This window comes from Haemorhous mexicanus, chromosome 6, assembly GCF_027477595.1.
Source record: "Haemorhous mexicanus isolate bHaeMex1 chromosome 6, bHaeMex1.pri, whole genome shotgun sequence".
In the NCBI taxonomy this organism is placed as follows: Eukaryota; Metazoa; Chordata; class Aves; order Passeriformes; family Fringillidae; genus Haemorhous; species Haemorhous mexicanus.
This window is the reverse complement of record NC_082346.1, coordinates 22081949-22101589: the sequence shown is the minus strand read 5'-3', so window position 1 is coordinate 22101589 and position 19641 is coordinate 22081949. Positions and strand designations below refer to the sequence as shown.

At 42.9% G+C, this 19641-nt stretch overlaps 1 protein-coding gene across 3 annotated transcripts in view; it reads right to left on the bottom strand.

Annotated features, from left to right (window-relative positions):
• Positions 1 to 19641, bottom strand: part of PRR5L (proline rich 5 like) — a 41285-nt gene that overhangs the window by 18369 nt on the left and 3275 nt on the right. For all 3 annotated transcript variants that reach the window (XM_059849255.1, XM_059849256.1, XM_059849257.1), the window contains exons 2-4: positions 10083 to 10443; positions 8661 to 8741; positions 5220 to 5268 (exon numbers count right to left, since the gene is read on the bottom strand). In XM_059849255.1, coding sequence (XP_059705238.1) covers positions 5220 to 5268; positions 8661 to 8741; positions 10083 to 10252 — 300 coding nt within the window. In that variant the 5' untranslated portion in view covers positions 10253 to 10443. The remainder of the gene's footprint in view (positions 1 to 5219; positions 5269 to 8660; positions 8742 to 10082; positions 10444 to 19641) is intronic.

Sequence of the window (19641 nt, the reverse complement as noted above, 5' to 3'; positions counted from 1 at the left end):
ATATGCCAGCAGAAGGCTGGTGGAAAACAGCTGAGTAGCTTTGGCTGCAACTCCACAGAATACATCAAGGAGGCTCAAGCCATCACAGGCAACTTCACACCTTGCCTGAATGCCATGTCTGCAGTACAGCAAAGTACAAATGAATCCCCCTGCTAATAACAAATAAGTCATTACCTTTGAGGGAAAAAGTTTACACAAACACCCATTTAATTATGGCTAAATTCTGCTTTCCCTTAATGTCTCCAAGCCAAACATGGCTAGTATGCTTTTTAAAAGCCACCTTCAAATTAACAAATTAATATCAGTTCATCAAACAACATAAGCTTGAAACAGAAGTAAACTGATACAGAACATACTCAAATTAATTGACCTTATTTTGCTGGGTGGAAAATTTTTTTTATCCTACAGAATGCTACAGCGTTTCTTAAGCACACTCTGTTTTATAGGCAGCTGAGACTTTGTGTTCTAGTGCTAAACCACACTTTTACAGGCTCTACAAGCACAGAGCCACTGCTTGGTGCATAATCTGATGTTAATTCGAGGAAAAAAAGCATCACCCAAACTTACTTGGCAAGTATTTTCTACAAAGTTATTGCCAGCTGCACACAAACTCCTACCTAATTCTTGGCAGTGTTTCACAAAATACAAATTTGTGTGAGCTGCAGCATCTCATATCTAGAGCACCCTCCCACCCCCATCCTTTTTTCTTTAACAAGAGGGGAAATACTGACAGAAGCAGAGAGATCATTTCGATCCCACATAGAGGAGAAACTGCAAGATAAATATGAAATCACATCCTAAAATGACTCTTCCTAGAGCCAGTTTTGTTCACAGCAGATAAAAGAGAAAGCCCACTTGAAGAGATGAAAGTGAGTCAAGGAGGGTAAGAAGGAGAGCAGACCAGGCAGACCAAGTAGGCAGCACTGCCACAATATGGACCACGAGGCAGGCAGCAGCTCTGGGAAAACCCCACAGCCAGGGCCCCTGACTTCACCCTGATTATCCCTGCTCCAGGGGGGATCCTGCTCAGCCAAGCCATGGCACCCTGACCATGCTTTGAGTGGGAGCAACTTGGCTCCCTTTGGAAGGATTCCCACACATCGACAGAGTCCACAAGAGCAGGGCCTGAAAGGAGGTGCCCCTGCTGCCACCCAGGACTAGGTCCTCTGCCCGACAGCAGTGCTGAGCTGCTGGGGCATTCCATCCATGATAAGGAACCTGGGCACTTGCCACAGAGTCTCTGGAGCTGCTCCACGAAAGCTGCTCTAGGAAGTGCCGGATGAAGCAGAAATAATTAGCAGACCTGCACGAACAGAGGTTCCCAGCCAACGAGGAGACAAATACAATAATAAAGGCCAGCTTGACCCAAAAGTGTATTGCAGACACACAGCTGAGCTCTGCAAATCACACAAGTGTGAATTCTGTTCCCTGTGCAGCAGCTGAGCTGTTGCAGCCCCTGGCAGCAGGCACAAGACAGCACTTGGCCAGAGCAAAGCTGGTGCTGCCTGTATCCAGCAGTAACCACCACTGCAATAGCCTCCACAATTATTGCCTTGCCTTGCTGTGAAACAGGTAGACACAGAAACCTGGCATCAAGGAAGGATGCATCACACCCCCAGTATTCTTCTCTTTGGCTAAGCAGCCACATGGCCTTTTCAGCTGTTAGCTAGGCTTTACAAAGCAGCCTTTCAAAGGAGCAAGCAAACATCATGAGAGATGCTGGAGTCATCTCTCCAGGCTGGAGTTCCAGGAAAACATGCAGTGGGGACCTAAAAAAAAAAAAAGCTTTATGGTTCCACAAGAGAGGGAGGAGAGCAGGTTTCCCCCTACCACTGCAGCCACCTTGCACAGCTGGGGAGCTACAGCAAGAGGGACTCTGACCACAGAAAGGTTCACCAGCACCACTACTGACTGCTCTAAAGGCAGAAGATAAAATCAGTCTTGCTTTGGACCCAGGCTCACCTCACTGCTGACACCGCTTGCTCTTCAGCTATTTTTTATCATCTTGCTGCCTGGACTTTGCTTGACACCTCAGCAATGTGTGCTCTCGCACGCTGCAGCTTCTGCAGCTCACACGAACAGAGAGCTGGCTCCAATTCTGAGTCAGGACTTGACACCTCCAGCTGCTCTCCGCTGCAGCAGGCTGGAAATTATGTAACAGCTTGCCTCTGGTTTTGAGACATCAAAGATCTCATTGGATCAGTTGAGGAAACACAGTTCACTTGCCATTCCTCACCTACCAGCTCTGCCAGTGTGGGGAGTGGACATCAGGCATCAGCTCTGGGCATTTGACTTTCTGCATTTGCAGCCTATGGGTTCTGGGAGAGGTTACAGTGCCTGGGAAGGGATCAGGTCTCTCTGCCTTGGGAGGAGACAGTTTGGAGTTAATATACATAAATGCATTTCCATTTTGCCCCCCATGAGTTTCAAGATTAACAAGCCCACACAGAGTGAAAAGACACAATTCATCCCTTCCAGAGGTTTTGTTTCAGGCTGTTGCAGAGTCAGGCAGATAATGCATCAATTTACCAACACTTGGTAATTTTATATTTAAAATTTTTTTCTCCACCAACACGAGGGCCAGACAGTAGGAAAATGAAGGGAGCTTATCTGAAAAACCACACAGCTGCACCAGAGAAGTCCCAATTGCCAGAACACCCTGTTCCTCCGAATCCCAGCCTCATACCTTCCATGGTCATTGGATTTCCACCCACTGCAGTTCAGCTGACCACCAGCAAACTAACCCAGCAGTGAGAGCAAATGGTGCCCTGCTGGGTTATTGAGCAGAGAGGTAGGTACAAATGCCCCTTTTCAGGAAATTCTCCAATCAGTTCATGGGCAAAGTCAGTCCTGATGAACCTGGAGCATGAAGCACTGCTTTAAGGCAGATCTGCAGTAAATGCTGCAAGTCCCAACTATCTGGCATTTTCCCTCAGGCTTCAATCCAAGGAGAGGGGTTGTATATACAGTAGGATTGCTAAAGCTGCAGATTTATAAACACAACTTTCCTTCAGAATGAAACTTCCGAGTTTGCACTGCAGCCCTTATGGGAATTAGATTTCTCTTTCAAAGACAAAACAGACTCATTAACTCTGGTATGATGATGGCTTGGTAGCAGAAAAAGACTGCATAAACCCCAACCATTTCCTAAACATTCCTTTGGCAATTTCAGGAGCTAAAACCAGTTAATTTGCATGAGTGCTGATGAAAAGAACTTGTGAGTAATTAAGTCAAGTTGATCACAAAGGTAGCTTTGTCTCACTATAAAAGCTCTGTTCCATTTTAGTCTTGAATATTCAATGCTTATAAAAAATGTGCATGTGTGAGTGTATAAAATTTACATAATGTAAAATCCCCAACTCTTAAAACAAATGTGATTTTAAAGTTCCTCTCAGTGGCTCCAGTTATAAGTGCCACGGCATAAGAAATGGAAAACGTTCAAGTCAGTTTATCACATCTAAATATTACATGATCCCGTTAGTTGCTCTAATTGCTGCTAGGATATTTAAAACTGCCTGGCTACACAGAGAGCATATTCTTCAGGGTCCATTTCCATGCAAGAGGACAGAAAACTTGGTTCTTGGAATAGTTTTCAGTGGGCTTTAACAGATGTCAGAGGAAGTCACTGCCAAAAGATGCGCTTCCACTCCACTCCGCATCCTGGTGACCCACTCCCAGCACCTCCCCCATGTCAGACGTGATGACCACAACACGTCAAAGGAAGTAGTTGGAAGCTTTGGCTGTTTGCTTTCAAGGTTATTTTTCAGCCAAATCAGCAGCTTGATTTAACTCTGCTCATCTCGGTGGCAGCAGTTCTGCCATAATTCAGCTGGCATCAGCAGTGAAACAGAACCCACAGACAAATGAAATAATGCTGTCAGCCCTTCTTTGGCACATGAACAGTCTTTCCCCACTCCGTGGCCCTAGGATTTTTGAGGAAAGACATTCAGGAGGGAGTGGTAACTTTTATCATGGCCATATGCCGTTAGTCTAGAATCAGAAACAAGTCTGCATCTTAGCTCACAGAGGGAAAAATCTCACTTCCAACAATAGCCTTTCTTTCACTGTTTGTCTCACAACTTGCCTGCACCAAGAGTTTTACCTCACGCTAAGTCTGACAGATGCCAAGTTGCTCCTTTTGACATTGAGCAAAACTAGCCCAGAAATTAAATGTGAGTGCTGGTGGCTGCCACCCCACTCAGGGTCTAGGAAACATCCTGCCTTGCGCCGCCAGCAGCTGCCTCTGCAGTAAACAACTTGTGCAGAGAGGGGCTGAGGAAGTGAAACACAACTACCCCTGGGGCAGGAGTTGTCTTCTCACTTGATAGCACAGCAGGGGGATTTTTTAAAGTCATGTAATCTAATAAATCACGTAATCTGATAGGAAACAACATTAGTCTTCTTTTTCCTCTTTTAAGCTGTTAGCACGCACATCAGCTGCTTCAGAAAGTACAGAAATTTTCTCTCTCCTACTCAAAGGGAAGAAAACCCTCTTGTTTCCAGCAGCCCCGGTTTTTTTTGGGTTTTTTTTTTTTTTTTTTTTTTTATAATCAACAAATTAAACTGAACAAATTAAAGCACTGAAAACCATCAGTGCCTTCTAAAAATCATCCAGCAGTCTTTCATGTGGTTACACATGAACCTCTGTCCATCTGGCCAGTGTCAATAAAACACAGCAACACATATTCACATTTGTGATTGTTCAAGTCTTACTTCATTTTGCACATTTTCCTTTTTCAGAAACTGCATTTGTATTTGTGGAACTAAAAGGCAAACAGCACCCAGGTTGATTTCCTGCTGATAGAAGCTTCCTTCTCTTTGCCCCCTCCTGCCTTCAGGCAGTTGTCATTATCTCTCCTCTTTCCCCTTGCTGGCCCCTGTTGCAGAAAACCTTTTGAATTTTCTACACTCAAGAAAAGGCATCCCATCCTCTTTAAAAACTTCAAGTGAATTCCTTGCTGATCTTGGCAGGCAACTAGCAGCCTTTCTTAAGTGCAAGGAAGATTATCCTCAATTCTGCACTCACATCAATAAAAATAATTACTCCCAGGGCTATATGGCCCACATTTAAAAAGTCCAGTACCTCCATCATCTTCCTCAGTAAAACAAAACCAAAACTTGAAGGCTACACACATGTAAAAAGGGATCCTAATTTTGTTATAGGCTGAAAAGCTGAAGGGAGCAACACCTCAAAATAAAGCAAGCAAGTCATACAATACCTGAAAGTAATCAGTGATGAAGGATCCAAGTTCACTCTTCAGCAGCCGTCTGTAGACAGAAGGAATGGAGCCATGAAGAAGCAGCCACTGCTGGTCATTTCTTACAGCTATATCTGCACTGTACTACCAGTCATACCAAAGGTACAGGAATGTATGGGAATGGGTCCTTTTGGCCACAGTTAGATTTCTCTTACATATGTATTTTACAAAGGCTATTCTCAAATTATAAAGGAATTAAACAGTTTCTCTGAAGTCTTCGATATTATAAACAATACACCTAGAACAAGCAAAAACAGAAATTACCCCCTGAATGAACAGAAAGCTGGGGAGAAAATCTGGAGTTATTTAGATTGAAATCCATAATTTTTTCTGCTTTCTTGTTTAAACAAAGATGCCTTTCACGTCACTGAAGGTAGCATATCTCCCTAATATTGCACTTCCTTTTCTTTAGGAAGTAGAAGGTGAGGATAAGGAGAGGAGAAAAGAAGCAGATGCTGCACCCACATTTTAACTGCCACATTTCAAACAATAAAAAACAAGGCATATTTTCCAAGGAAGAAATTCTAGAAATTTAACAAGAGGTGTTTTAAATACATACAGGGAAAAGCCACTCTAAAGTCTTTCTGTTGAAAATTGTTGACTTTTAAATTAGGCTGTGATAAAGGTTTCAAATTCTAATACATATTTGTGTTTAAAAAAAATAAAATATAAAAATCAGGATTGTTTTACATCAGAGGCAGCACTGAAAAAACAACGTAGGAAGTTCAGTGCATTTGCACTTTAAACTTTCAGTGACTGAGAATAAATTCTGTAGCAGTAAATTCGCCTAAAATTTAAAGGTTGCCCAACACTTATCAATGCCAAACACTGCAATTTTTTTTCTGTTCTCAGAATTTTGCTTTTTATCAATGTGAAATACAGTCAAGAGTGCTTGAAAATAGCATTTGAATCAGCACCCATCCAGTTCTTAGGCTGGTTTTTACCACCACACTATGCCACTTTACCTCATCTCTGCTCAAAGTCAAATTTGACAGCCTTCCTCTCTATTTTACAACACTTCTGCATTTATTTGCATGCCAACATGTCTTTACTCTTTCTCTCTCTGGGTGTTTGTATTCCCCCACCCAAATCAAAGCCTATGTCTATGTCTCTGAGATCAATACATCAGGTAAGCCTTTGGGGACCAATTTGTCAGAAGCTTTTCCATTGGCTTCAGCCAAATCCAGCAGGCTTTCCACCTGACTTGACAATCCCAGCAGGATTTGGCTTCATGCAGGTAAGACCAGCAGCCAGGCACTTGCACCTCAGAAAAAAATCAAGGGAGGGGTCTCTTCCTAAGCATGGCCAGGTCACCTCCCACTTGGAGAAATTCCATTTACCAGAGGCATTTCTCACATTTCCTCTTGCTGTGACAACTGACTTTCAGAGCAGGCTAAAAAAAACCAAAATTAGCCAGTGAGATGGTATCAAATCACAGCAAGATAAAATCTAGGTGGCAGCAATGCAGAACAAAGTGTAACCACCTGCTCATCTCCTGGTCCTGTCATTACCATCCTCCTTTAAAACTGTCCCATGTTTCCCCTCTGCCAAATGATGAAGCATTGTGAGGAACCTGAGAGCCTCTTACTGCATTTGCAAACTACAACCCAGGAGCTGAGTGGAGAACTACAAACAAGGGCAAGGAAAATGCAGCAGCTCAACTTCAAGGCACACAAGAGTTGTCTGTCTCAGAGGTCTGGCTTTTCTCCAGTGTCAAGCTAGAGATTCACCTTGTGCACAGAGCTCACCCTGTGCTGGGAGCTCCATCAAGAACCACAGGTGTGAGGCTGCAGGTGTTTATACAGACACATGCAGAGGCCTGTCCTTTGCTCCTTAGATGGGCATTAATGTGGATGGGAAATGGTCTATTTAAAGAGTGACATTTGGAGATATAGCCAATGCTCAGGGCACCTGCAGGAACATTAATCATGTAATTCAAGGTGAGTGCTTCCAAGTATATCCTGGCAGTGCCTGTCTGTGGAAAAGGGCATTTCCCCTCCCACCATCAGCATACACAGTTCATAAAGAATTTCCTGTTCTTTGCCTGGTTTTGGCCAGTCTGCATTCACTTCAGCAACCAGCATGAAGAGAGCATGGTCCAGCCTCTGGGGCCAAGCCCAGACCCCACAGCAGTTCTGCCCAGTGTACTGCCTCCCTGGGAGGGTGGGAAGGAGCATCTCCTCGCACTTCAGGGGAAAAGCAGGATGCAGCCACTGCCACAGGCAAAAGGCGAGTCACAAAGCCCAAAGCCACTCCCCAAGTTTGCTAACAAGCTGGGGCATTAGGTATTTCCCAAGTCTTATGACATCTGTTTTTATTTTCATGTCCACAAATACTCATCCCATGGAGAATTAAGACTGCTCCAAGTACTAAAACTTAACTTGAAGACTTCTGACCTGAACACACTAAAATATCATTAAAGTGCAAGATGCTGCCCTTGCTCAACTCTCAAAAGGAATTAAACTTTTTGGGTTTGGGACTAGACCAAATTGGACAGAGTCTCCTGCCCTGATAGCTGCATTTATTTTGAAAGTGGGGAAAGGGGTAGTTTAGACTGCTGTTTAGTACATACTTAGCTCAAATTGCCATTTGAATCTTTTGGAGCTCAAAAAATGCAATAGGAATGAGGGGAGGGCATACAAAAGAAGAAGGAGAGACACGTGTGACAGCACTCTTGATGAATTAATATGGATGCACTGGTAAATAGAGAAGGAGGAACCTACATCCATTAGCCCTGACAATACTCCTCCCAGCAGCACTTAGAACCAAGGCAAGAATAAATAGTTCTTTATCTACTCCACAGTCCTATCTATTGCTAATCAAACTTTCCAACTAATCAGAATGAAACCACAGATAATCATGAAACCTGCTTTTAAAAGAAAATGATACTTTTAACCATCACTAGCATCAGTGACAAAAATGTTAGCCAGGCTTTTAGGGTTTTTTATCTTTACTGTTCATATTTTCAGGTTTTGCTCTGCAATTATCATGTGACGATTAAGCTTTTAAACAAAATGCTGTGGTTTGCTTTAAACACTCCACAGTTCTGAGAAGTTTGTTTTCAGAACTGAGATGCCAATATTATTCTGTTTAAAACATATCCAAAAGAGGCTTAGCTCCTATAAAGGAACAAAAGCCTTACAATCCAAGCCAATACACAACCTGTCCTTATCAAAGCTACACAAGTTGGAGAAAAATTATCCAAATATCCTGTGCCATTCCTGTCACTCAGTAGCAAGAAATAAGTAACTTAGCCAGAACCCCCAAAGCTATACTTAAATGTGCTTTCATCCCTTCTCCTCCCACCAATATCTTTTAACTGTGGTTCTGAAGGCAACAGTTCCCAGCAAACACCAAACAAGCAGCAACAAAAGTCCATTTTCATGCATTTCAGCAACATACCTGATATTTTCATTGAGGGTGTAAAGTTCATTGTTCTGCAAGCCTCCCCCTTTGAACACATTTATCACTGCTGTTTGTACACTGCCAAAAAAAGAAATGAGACAGGACATCATCCATGAAAAACTGTGATTTACCACAGAGCACAACACAAGCAAGGCACCAAAAGCAGAGACATTACAACCAGGTGAAGATAATAGTTCCACTATTTCTCACCTTGAAATTGTTACTCTTAATTACCTACATCTGCCCTGGGAGACAGAGCAGAATCAACCTCAAGTTCTGCCTAGGGTAAGCAAGGGAAAGTTGTCACGGGGGTCCTGCTTGTTCCAGATGTCTCTTGAACACAACTGTTTGGGTGCTGCAGACTAGTTGCTATGAGGAGACATAGCTTTTTGGTAATATCTGCCAAACACATCATGCTGCATTATCCAGTGATCCTTCCACAAACCACCCACTGTGCAGAATCTGGCAAGACCCTGGCTGTGCTGGAAGACGTTCTGCAGGCAGCCTCACCTCAGTCAGATCCGAGTTTGAGCCCTGTTAATGCTTGTAAGATGCTGTTGGAGTATCTTCTCATTCTCTCACCAGCACAGAGGAAGTCATAAAGTGACAGCAGACAAGAAGGTTTAGCAGGCCTAAAGCTTACCATGGCTAACAAGGGCATATGTCATTCCCTAAGCAGGCATTCCCTTCTGTGGGCCAGTTATGGCATCTGCATGCTCCACAGACCTCAGCTCACTATCATGGCACAAAACTGCAATGTTTTTGCCAGGCTACTTTTGTGTGACATTGGTAAACTGAGCTAGGTCAGCAAGCAAGAACAGTCTGCAGAGCATAGGGCTGGTGCCATGTGGCAGAAGGGGAGGTGGGAACACCCACTTCTGGTAGCAGCAGACCATTACAGCAGATCAAGACACAGGACATCTCACTCTTCACCTTTCACACTGTTTTTCCAGTTGCAATTACTGCACAACACGCACAGCAGACAGGATTTAGCTATCAATAGGAAATGCTGGTTGAAGCTACAAGCTTAGTAGTTGTCAGAGGAACTTGACTGTGATAAAAGCTTCATAATATGCAAATCCATGCCTTTGTGAATTAATAATCTGGCATTTATTACAGTTGTAGGAATGTGTTTTCCTAAATGGTACTTAAAAGATGCAACTGTTAACAAAAAGCAATTCTGCTTTTCAAGACAGTATGACTGAAAAACATTGTCCAAAACCAACTGAGCACTAATAGATTTTTCAATTCCACAGATGCTTTCAATGCCAGCAAAGCCTGGACATGCCAAAAATTCGTGCATGCTCATAAACAGATGAGCTTAGTCTTAAACAGTGTGAAGCACAAGTGTAAGATACACGTGGCCCTCACTGAGGAGCTGCTGCAGGGCAAGAGCTCAGCCAGGTGGGTCCTGCTCACCTGTTCCAGGCAGAGTTGGAGCTGAGCTGCATGGCCTGCCGGGCTGCCTGGAAGCGAGGCAGATCGCTGAGGACAGGGGAGCTCATGAAGCGAGGTCGAGGCCTTCTGAACGAGCCCATCTTGCGGAACTGGAGCGCCAAGGACAGAGCTATGGTGAACCCTCCTTTCATAGGGTCAGGTGGAGTGGAGCAGGACCATCAGAAAGGCTCTTCTCTCCAAGGTTCAAGTGTCAATCTCAGCCATCTCCATGAAAATTCAAGCCCAAGGTCTCAATCAAAACCAAGGAATCAGCCCTGGACTAGCAATTCCCCACCGTGTTGGGTTGGGACGTGCGCTGCATGATGAAAGAACTGAAGCAGTCCTGCAACACAAAGAGAACAGAAAAGAGTAAGGAAGAGAAGGGAGGGATGAAAATATCCTGTGCCACTAACAGCAGCTTTGGGAAGACTCTGGAATTCCAGAGTTCTTCAACAGCCCTATTTCCCATCTTGCCCCTTAAACAATGACCCAACAGAGCCAGTCAGAAATGCAAGCATGGTCTCTCCTTTGATTTCAATTAGCAGAGATGCAAGAACAGAGATGGCTCAACTCTTCTGCCAGAGGCACTTACAAATACCTTTAAATACAGTTAGCCACTCAGCCTGTGTATGAAATAGTAGTAACTGGTGAAAGAGAAATCTATTCCACTAGAGAGGTACAAAAGATGAACAATGGAAAAACATGAATAGACTAACGCAGTGCTTTGTTTTTTGAGAAGTGTTGTGCAAGGGAATAAACCCACTTGCTATCAGTTCACTACAAAAAGAGTATAATAAGGAGCTTCTTCAAAAGAGTTCTAACATGCAGATATTTTGAGCATGAGCAGGGCTTTTATGTTTCTGGTTTTTGTACAGCACAAGAAGTAATTGCTAGGCCAATTACGAAATGCCCGTATTTTCCACTCTGATCGCCATCTCCATGTAGATGACTGTGTAGCCCCAAGTAAACCACAGAAATAGAAGAAGCAAGCTTGAATAAAAGCCACAAAAAAACTTTGGCAAAGCTTCTGTACTTTGAAATCCTCCCACTTCAGATGAATACAAGCAATAGATGTAGCTGGCAGTTTTGAGAATGAGATGTGGGACACAGGAGAGCAGAGGGGAAAAGAAACAAACAAAGGAGTTGTGTAACTGAACTGAACATGAAAGATGTAAAGCAAAATCTCTTTTCTACTACATCTTCAGCATCAGGTGAAAAGAGAGATGGTCAGACAAAAACAATACTATGTGTCTGTACTAATTTGACTGGTGTTCAGCCCTGGGAAAATCTTTCCACTGCCCAAAATATAATTAACTCTTACATATCAGAAAACAGCTTTCTTCCCACCTGGCCAGCCCCATTTTATGCTGAGCTCACTTTGTTACCCCAGTTCTGCCCAGCCTTGGCAGATTCTGGTCCATCACCATGAAGCCTTTGCGAGGCCCTTGCTGTGCCATGGACACCACATGCCCTGCCAATGAGGAAAGGAGAAAACACTGCACTTTTTAGACCATGAAACACACAGCTCTATCATTCTTGGTGCTAATCAAGAAATAAATACTATTGTTACACCCTCACAAGCTAAATACATTTTGCAGAGATCTCTGTGGAAGTGGAACATGGCTACAAGTGCAACTTTTTCCTGACTTTAGACAACTCCTGACTGTTTTCAGCAATTACAGAGCCCAGACAGTCTTTTGTGACATAAGCTTAGCCTTAACTGTTGTTGCTTGAAAGGGCAGCAATCTCTTGATTCTTTGTTTTTATTTTAACTGTTACAGAGGAGGCAGAGTTATAACTTTTAGACATTAAGACTAAATGTAAACTAGTACAACCACATCAGCAGGATCTTTTGTGTGCATTTTGCAGCACCAGTTCATTTGACATTGCCCACACATTTTCAATCTGCCAGCAATTTCTCCATTGACAACTGTAACCACATCAGAAATCACCAGAGGAAAAAGCTACAGCACCTTGGAGAGCCGAGGCAGGTTCTTTCCATGGCAGACCAAAGGGTGGCCACAAGGCAAAGCCCAAGTATAGAGGCTGCTTCTGTTGCAAAACAAGTGCTCGTGCCAATGTTTGTCTGCAAGTTCCAAAGCTGACAGCATGAGGAGCTGAATGAGTGACAGCTCACTTCTCCCAGCACACTGTAAAACTTCTCACTTAACAATCTTTACACATAGAAACACAAAATGATTTGGGTTGGAAGAGACCTTAGAGACCATCTGGTTCCAGCCCCCCTGCCACAGGCAGAGACACCTTTCACTTTCAGAGGTATAAAATGCAATATCAGCATTATTTCTAGCAGGCATTTAGCAGGGCTAGAAAGCAGTGGTTAAGATGTGCTAACCCACAAGCCTCCTCTTACCACTACCCCAGGTGCCACAAAGGCATGCAGCACCCTTCTCCCCAGCAATGGAATCATTTCATAGGATGCATTCATATTCATTTCAATTATATTAAGTTGCAAGGGGAAAGCTTAAATTCAGAAATGTAAAACAATATAACAACCTCTGTGCCTTAACATATAGAAATTTAGGTGTGGGTAGGAAGTTCTTTGACCCCTTCTGTGCAAACAGTAGAACAGCACGATCAGGAAGGTCTCTTCTGAGCTTGGGCCAGGGATTTACAAGACTGATTCCACACAGCAGAACCATGGCATTACGCTGGGCCCCATGATGAATTTCCTGAGCACTGCTCACCTAGGGAATGTGCTTAAGCTCATTGCAACATACATGCTGTTTTCCTTAATCTCTGTTACAAGTCACCAGGTCAGACAAAAACAAGCTCTTGCCTGGGAAGAGCAGATAAGACACCCCTCTTCCTTTCCCAACCCAGCCTGCAATGTATGTTACCATCAAGTCAACCTTACTTTAGAACCTCATAAGGGATTTAAAGCAAGATCTTCAGCTTTAGGATTTGATTCATAGTCTTATTTCTTCAGGACTCAAAGACTCAAATCTCTCTTATCTTATCTAAACCCAGTAACTATTAAATGGCAGGCACACCAGACTCTTACTGTGAAGGCAGGCTAACCCTAAATGGTATCCAAGCAAAACTGACCCTCATGTTCCCAGAACTGGAAATGCCAGTCTGTGAGAAGGACCATTCTCTCCCCTGCCCACAGCCCATTTAAACTGCTTTCAGAGCTCCATAAAACTCACAGTAACAGAGCATTTACTAAAAAACTGACTTTTGTAGCACGTACTCTGCAGATCCTGTGCATGCACCTGAAGGTACAACAGAGCACCTGAACCCAATCAAAACCTTCCATCACACCACATTTTCCTTTCACAGCAACTAGCTTCCACTGAATGTTTTCCCCAAAGCAAGGAAGCCTTCTAAATAATGCTTCATTTTCACAGGGAGGTTGCAGCAGCAGTTTCTTGGCAATATCTGTGGTGTGAATTCTGCAGTGTGCAATTTTTTGGCTTTTTACTGGGAGAAACTACCCCTGTGGCAAGAAAGGCATTAACTTAGTTATAGGTTAGTAAGAAGCCCTCATGGTATTCAGGCTATTTGAGCTATTGGGAACAAACAGCATTTAGCAAAATGCTGAGCAAGGAACAATTTTCATCTTTCTGTGAAAACTCTCACAGAATTATGCAGAAATGCTCAGAAACACACTGTTCTTCTAGAGGCTTTCACTATAAACTCCTTCACATCTGCATTTTCTTCTTGCAAGGATTAAAGTGGTTTAGAAGGCTACAAAATAAAACTCTACTTCTAATCACAATCCTATTAGCAATCACAGAACTTGAAAAAGCTTTACAGAGAAGAAATTACTTTTCCCCTTTTATGATGGGAGACACCAGGATGCAGCATGTTCCAGGCACCAAGCAACATTCTCTCCATCAATTATAAAAGACATTAAAAGTCAGAGACTGAAGTGCAGTGACTGCATAAGATATACAGCCACACCAGATAATTTTTTACAGCCACATGGTTCAGCTGCTGGGATAATGCTTTACATGGCATCAGGGGATTTCAAACTGTTTGCCAGCTGATATATCCTAAAACATTCCCCACTCTCCTCATCTTGCTTAGGGACCCTGCGCACCTTTTTTGGCAAGACACTTGTCATGACTAAGTCAGAGAAATAGGTATTGCTCTTCCTTCCCTTCCAGACATCCTACCCCCAGACCTTTTGTTTTCCTTATCCTTGATTATGATCTCAAAGTCCAGCTACCAAAAGCCTCTAGACCTCTAACAAGGCAGATACGTGATATGTCATCTGTGTAAAACTCAGGTCTCCAAGGGAGCTAACTCTGCAAAGATGAAAGCCAATGTCCCCAGCTGAGGCAGCACAGCAGGACCGTGAGTCAATCTGACAACAATGTCATTTCATCCACTAGTAATTCACCACATCTGAGTAAACACTTTTAGGATTAATATGAATCTTCAAAGAAAATAATTGAGCATCGAGACAAATCCTTTTCCAACACACATAGATACGGACATTTATAAAAACATTACAGTCATAAGCTAGGAAACTTGTATTATTTGTTTTCTGTTAGCCATGAAAAACAACAGAGAAATCATTATAAAATGATTTCATGAATTGACCTTTCCCTCCCAACAGACCATAATACATCTGACTGTCTGGAGGAAAAGCAAGATCAGGAGCCACCCCCACTTCAACATCTCTCTCTACTAAAGAAAGAAGAACCCAAATTAAAATTTGGTACCAAGATCTCCAAATTATGAATCTACATGATAATCTTGGGCCAAACAAACAAAAGACCCATGGTAACTGAGATTTAACAGAACAGACCTTTTAAAATTCCTATGATGTCTTCTCTGTGAAACTCAGAGCAACAGCTGCTAACAGAAGTGACATGGCAGAAAAATCTACAACTGTTTTTGCTTCTTAGAAGAAAACTTTCACCAACATTACTTCACAACAAATTCACACCAAAAAGCCACGGGTCCAAAAGTAACTTCAAAATAGGAGGGAAAGAAATAGTGGAGAATGAAACAGAGCAATAGAGATTGATGAGTTATCCTGACATAACTGATGTTTTGCCATTTAATTATTTTTAGTGTTAAAAATAACCCCTTCATGAAGAAAAATATACACTTGCTTATATTTGTCTTTTATATGCTTCATATAGTTGCGACATTGACGACCTACAACCATAAAATACACAAAGTGGACACTGCAACATGCACCTGAGTGTTTTGTAATCATTTTGAGTGTAGAAGAAGCATAATCTTTAGTAAAATGCCCCACTTTACTAAGCCCACAATGCTTAATGAGCAGTCCCATCCTGCCTCAGACACAAAAAGTATGCAGAGAGCTAACCAGATTCTTGTTAGCTGCTTCTTCTTCCAGCCCAATAAATCTTTAACAAAGTATGTGATTGGCAAAACCCTTGATGAGAGTTCAACTGACAAGATCTGAAGACACCACTTCTGACAAAAATCCCTCATTTACCTGCTATGCAGCCACACTGAGAAGTGGAAAAGCAGCTCACAACCTGCATCTTGGAGCCCTGTAGCTCATCATAATTACACATGCCACCTGCATGAAGTTCATTTATATTCTTACATGGGCAGTATTTGCCAATGCTACATTAACAGCACATTCAGTTCCTCTTAGAGCTCCCAATTGCTCAGTTTCTTAAAACCAAACAAGGTTTGATCATCATCTCTCCTACTTTTCAGGAGAGAAGATGATACAATTGAGATTCACTCAATAACTAACAGAGGCTATTTCTGGTCAACAATGATCAGAAGCTGTGTGTTAGATACAGACACTTCAGCAGCTGTTGAAAGCAAAAGGGTCAAAAATGTACAAGCAGTCTAGGGTCCAGTTTCAAGGCATACTCCTTCCTACACCCTCATCCTTTCTTGCCTTCACACCTTTGGCTATCTGACCCATGAAGTTTAGTGCTTTATCTACAGCCCATAAAAACAACAGGAATTGAACTAAATATTGATCTTAATATGGTTTGAATCAAGTCCTGAAGCAGCACAGAAAAATGGTGACACTTTGTCTTGTGAGCAGCTCCTCAAATAAGGAAAAGTTTATCTCCAGGTGTGCTCATGCCAGCACCAGGACTACAGCCCATGCTAGGAAACATGCCCAGTTCAAGAATGTAAGTGGAAGAGTATAAGACCAGCCTCCAGGTCTTTCAGTCTTGTCAATAGGATTGCTTCAAGTCACACACTTTAAAAGACAGCTTCTTCCACCCATAAATTAATGGCATTTGTTTCTGAATCCCAAAAGTCATCACCCCTCCCTGCACCATGGGAAAGCCCTGAGGGATCCTAGGGAGGCTCAGCCCCAGGCAGATGGGCCACTCAGTCCTGCAAATCACTCCTTTCATCAAGAGCTCTTGGAGGCATGCTAATAAGAGTAAAAATAATTAGCTCAATTTTCTGGCTGAGGAAATAAAAGTTGCTAAGCCAGTGAAGTGACTTAGCCTGGTCTTCAACCTTGCAAGCCAGGATCCTATTCATCAAACAAAAATATCCCTCTAAGCTGCTTTAATGAACCTTTCAAATTATTTGACAGGGTTGGAGAGGAAAGCTCTACCTCTCCTTACCTCTCCCTTGCTAAGATTGAATACCAAAAGGTGTCTTTTCCTTTTTTTTCTTGCCTTCACCACCACAAAGGCAGCAACTTGATGTCCCCTATACAGTCCTGAGGTGTTCTACTGGCCTCACGTATCTGTAATTAAAATGGATAGATTTTTACTATTCAGCTTGAATATGTTACCAAAGTGACATCAACAGAACTGGGGAAAACAGCCCTCTTGATACAAAGTTCACACTCTGGAATGCAATCATATAATCAACAATTTTACTGCCACAAAACACTGGCCACCCAAAACAAGATCGCACCTTCCTTATCTTCCTAGTACACACCCATCTCCACAACAGAGACAGCAGCATCCCTCTTTTCCATCCCCACCTTCTGCATATTCCTTCTTCCAATTTGACCCACACCATGCCTTTATTCACCATACATCTCAAACAACTTCACAAACAGATCTAACTTGGCTTTGATAACAAAACCATTTATAAAGAAATTCAGTGGTATTCACTCAGTTGTGCTCTGAGTTTCTGAGGTTAAATCAAACCTGAAACTCAAAGTGAAACTCTGCTTAAGAGTGAGAGTAAATATATGAGGAGGGGAAAAAACCTTTGTGTTTATCCCACCATGGTCTGGGAATCTACTCTGTAGCTGAGAGACCCCTGCAGTCCCCTTGGAGTTTACAGCCAGCTCAAAGCAAGACTGCTACTTCACATCTATATACATGAGAGTACAACTACTCATTTAAAAATGTAAGAAATCAATAGTAACACAGAGCAAGCCAGTTCAATGTGAACTCAAGAGACCTGCTCATAGTAAAGAACACACAGAAAAATAAATATATAGGAGTAGCATCTAAGACAACAAAGTTGTTTTGTTTTCTACCATAGATGCTCTATTTCAAACAATTTTTTTTAATTCCTAGAACTCACATCATTCAAAAACTGGAGAAAAATGTTATGGCTATTAAAAGGCACGATATGGTTGCAAAACACCAGAGTGTTTTCTGATGTGCCTGGGTGAGAATAAGAGCTCATTAGAATCACTTAGCTGACCAGAATGAAGATAAAGACAAATTTGAATTAGCTGCACTAACAGATGATTTAATCTGGTTGAAATAAATTGTATCTCCCTAATAAACAATTACCACACCAAAACCTAGCTATGAAAGGCAAGAAGCAAAAATGTCACACAGGCTCAGTAAAAATAAAACTGTCGGAGTGGTTTGAGAGTTAAAAAATACACTTACCTCTTTAGTACAATAAATAAACAATCCAACAGAGAGGAGGAACGGATAAGAAGGGGGAAAGATATGATCTATCACCATTTTCTGATCAACTGAAAGCTTTAGGGTATTTTAGGCATTCCATAAAGCTGCATCTGTAACAGCTGGAGCAGCCATCCTTCCAAAGTGGATCACTGCGGGGCTATCGTAACCCACGGCACCAAACTCCCCTGCAGCCGTCTTTTGAGTTTCACCCACCAACACATGGCAAATGTAAAATCACCCCTGCTTCGTCTCCAACTCTATAGCAAGGCTTTACTCAAGCTGTTAACACTCCAGAAACCACAGCTGATCTCATAGCAAAGCAGTACTCCAAGGATCTCAGGCCCCCTCATGCTGTTCCTACCAGTCTTAAACTCACTTGATTAGCAGGTGATTTTCAAGAAATACAGCCAAATGGGAACACACATGAAAACAAGGAAGATGAAACACACACAGTTGTTTCCTTCCACTGGCAGTATTCCTGCATTCAACAGATGCCCGAGTAAATGCACCCCTACTGGAGAAAAACAGCCCAAGAATGTATCACTTGAATGACACAAGTAGGAGTAAGCTACCAAACTCTTGCAGTAGAAAAGGCCTTTGGACTGAATTGACAAATACGTTTTCAAACCCAGAAACTAACTTAGCATTGCTCTCCATTCTGATTTTCACCCACGTGGGAAGTGATAATACCCACAAAGAGCCATTCCTTCAGCATGGGCTCTAAAAATATTTTTACAAATCTCAGAGAAACTTTGACCATTTAGACTACTTGACCTTTTAGACCATTCCTTCCTTGGTCAAATGTGGTGAAATTCACAAACAAATTCCTAAGGGAATTCACAAGAGAGGAACAGACCAGCCACAGTATGATTTCTTAAAGGTGGTCACACTCAAGGAGTTGCAGTGAATGGCTCCTTATCCAAGTGAAGAGCAGTGGTCAGTTCTGGGATAGGCACTGTTTAACACCTTTGTCAGTGACAAGGACAGTGGCACTGAGCACATCCTCAGCAAGTTCACTGATGACACCAAGCTGTGTGGTGCAATCAGCACACGGGAGGGCAGGGATGCCATCCAGCAGGACCTAAACAGGTTTGAGGGCCTGAACATGAAGATGAACAAGGCAGAGTGCAGAGTTCTGCACCTGGGTCAAAGCAATCCCAGGTACAAATACGGGCTGGGCCAAGTATTTGGCCCAGTATCTGGATTGAGAGCAGCCCTGAGGAGAAAGATTTGGGGGTGCTGGTGAATGAGAAGCTTGACATGACCCAGCAATTGCAGCTGCAGCCCGGAAACACAACCATATCCTGGGCTGCACCCAAAGCAGCACGGCCTGCAGGTCACTGGGGGTGATTCTCCCCCTCCACTCTGTTCTCCTGAGACCCCACCAGGAGTGCTGCATCCAGCTCTGGAGCCCCCCAACACAATAAGGACATGGACCTGTTGGAAGGAGTCCAGAGGAGGGCCATGAAGATGATCATGGAGTGGACCAGGGTGGGAGAGTTGGGGGTGTTCAGGCCGGGGAAGAGACGGCTCCAGGGAGAGCTACAGCACCTTCCAGAAGTTAAAGGGGGTCTTAGAAGAGAGCTGGAGGGGAACTGTGTTCAAGGGCATGCAGTGATAGGTGAAGGGGGAATGGCTTTGAAGAAAATAGATTTAGATTAGACATTAGGAAGAAACTTTGTACTGTGAGGGTGATGAAACACTGAACAGGTTGCCTAGAGAAGCTG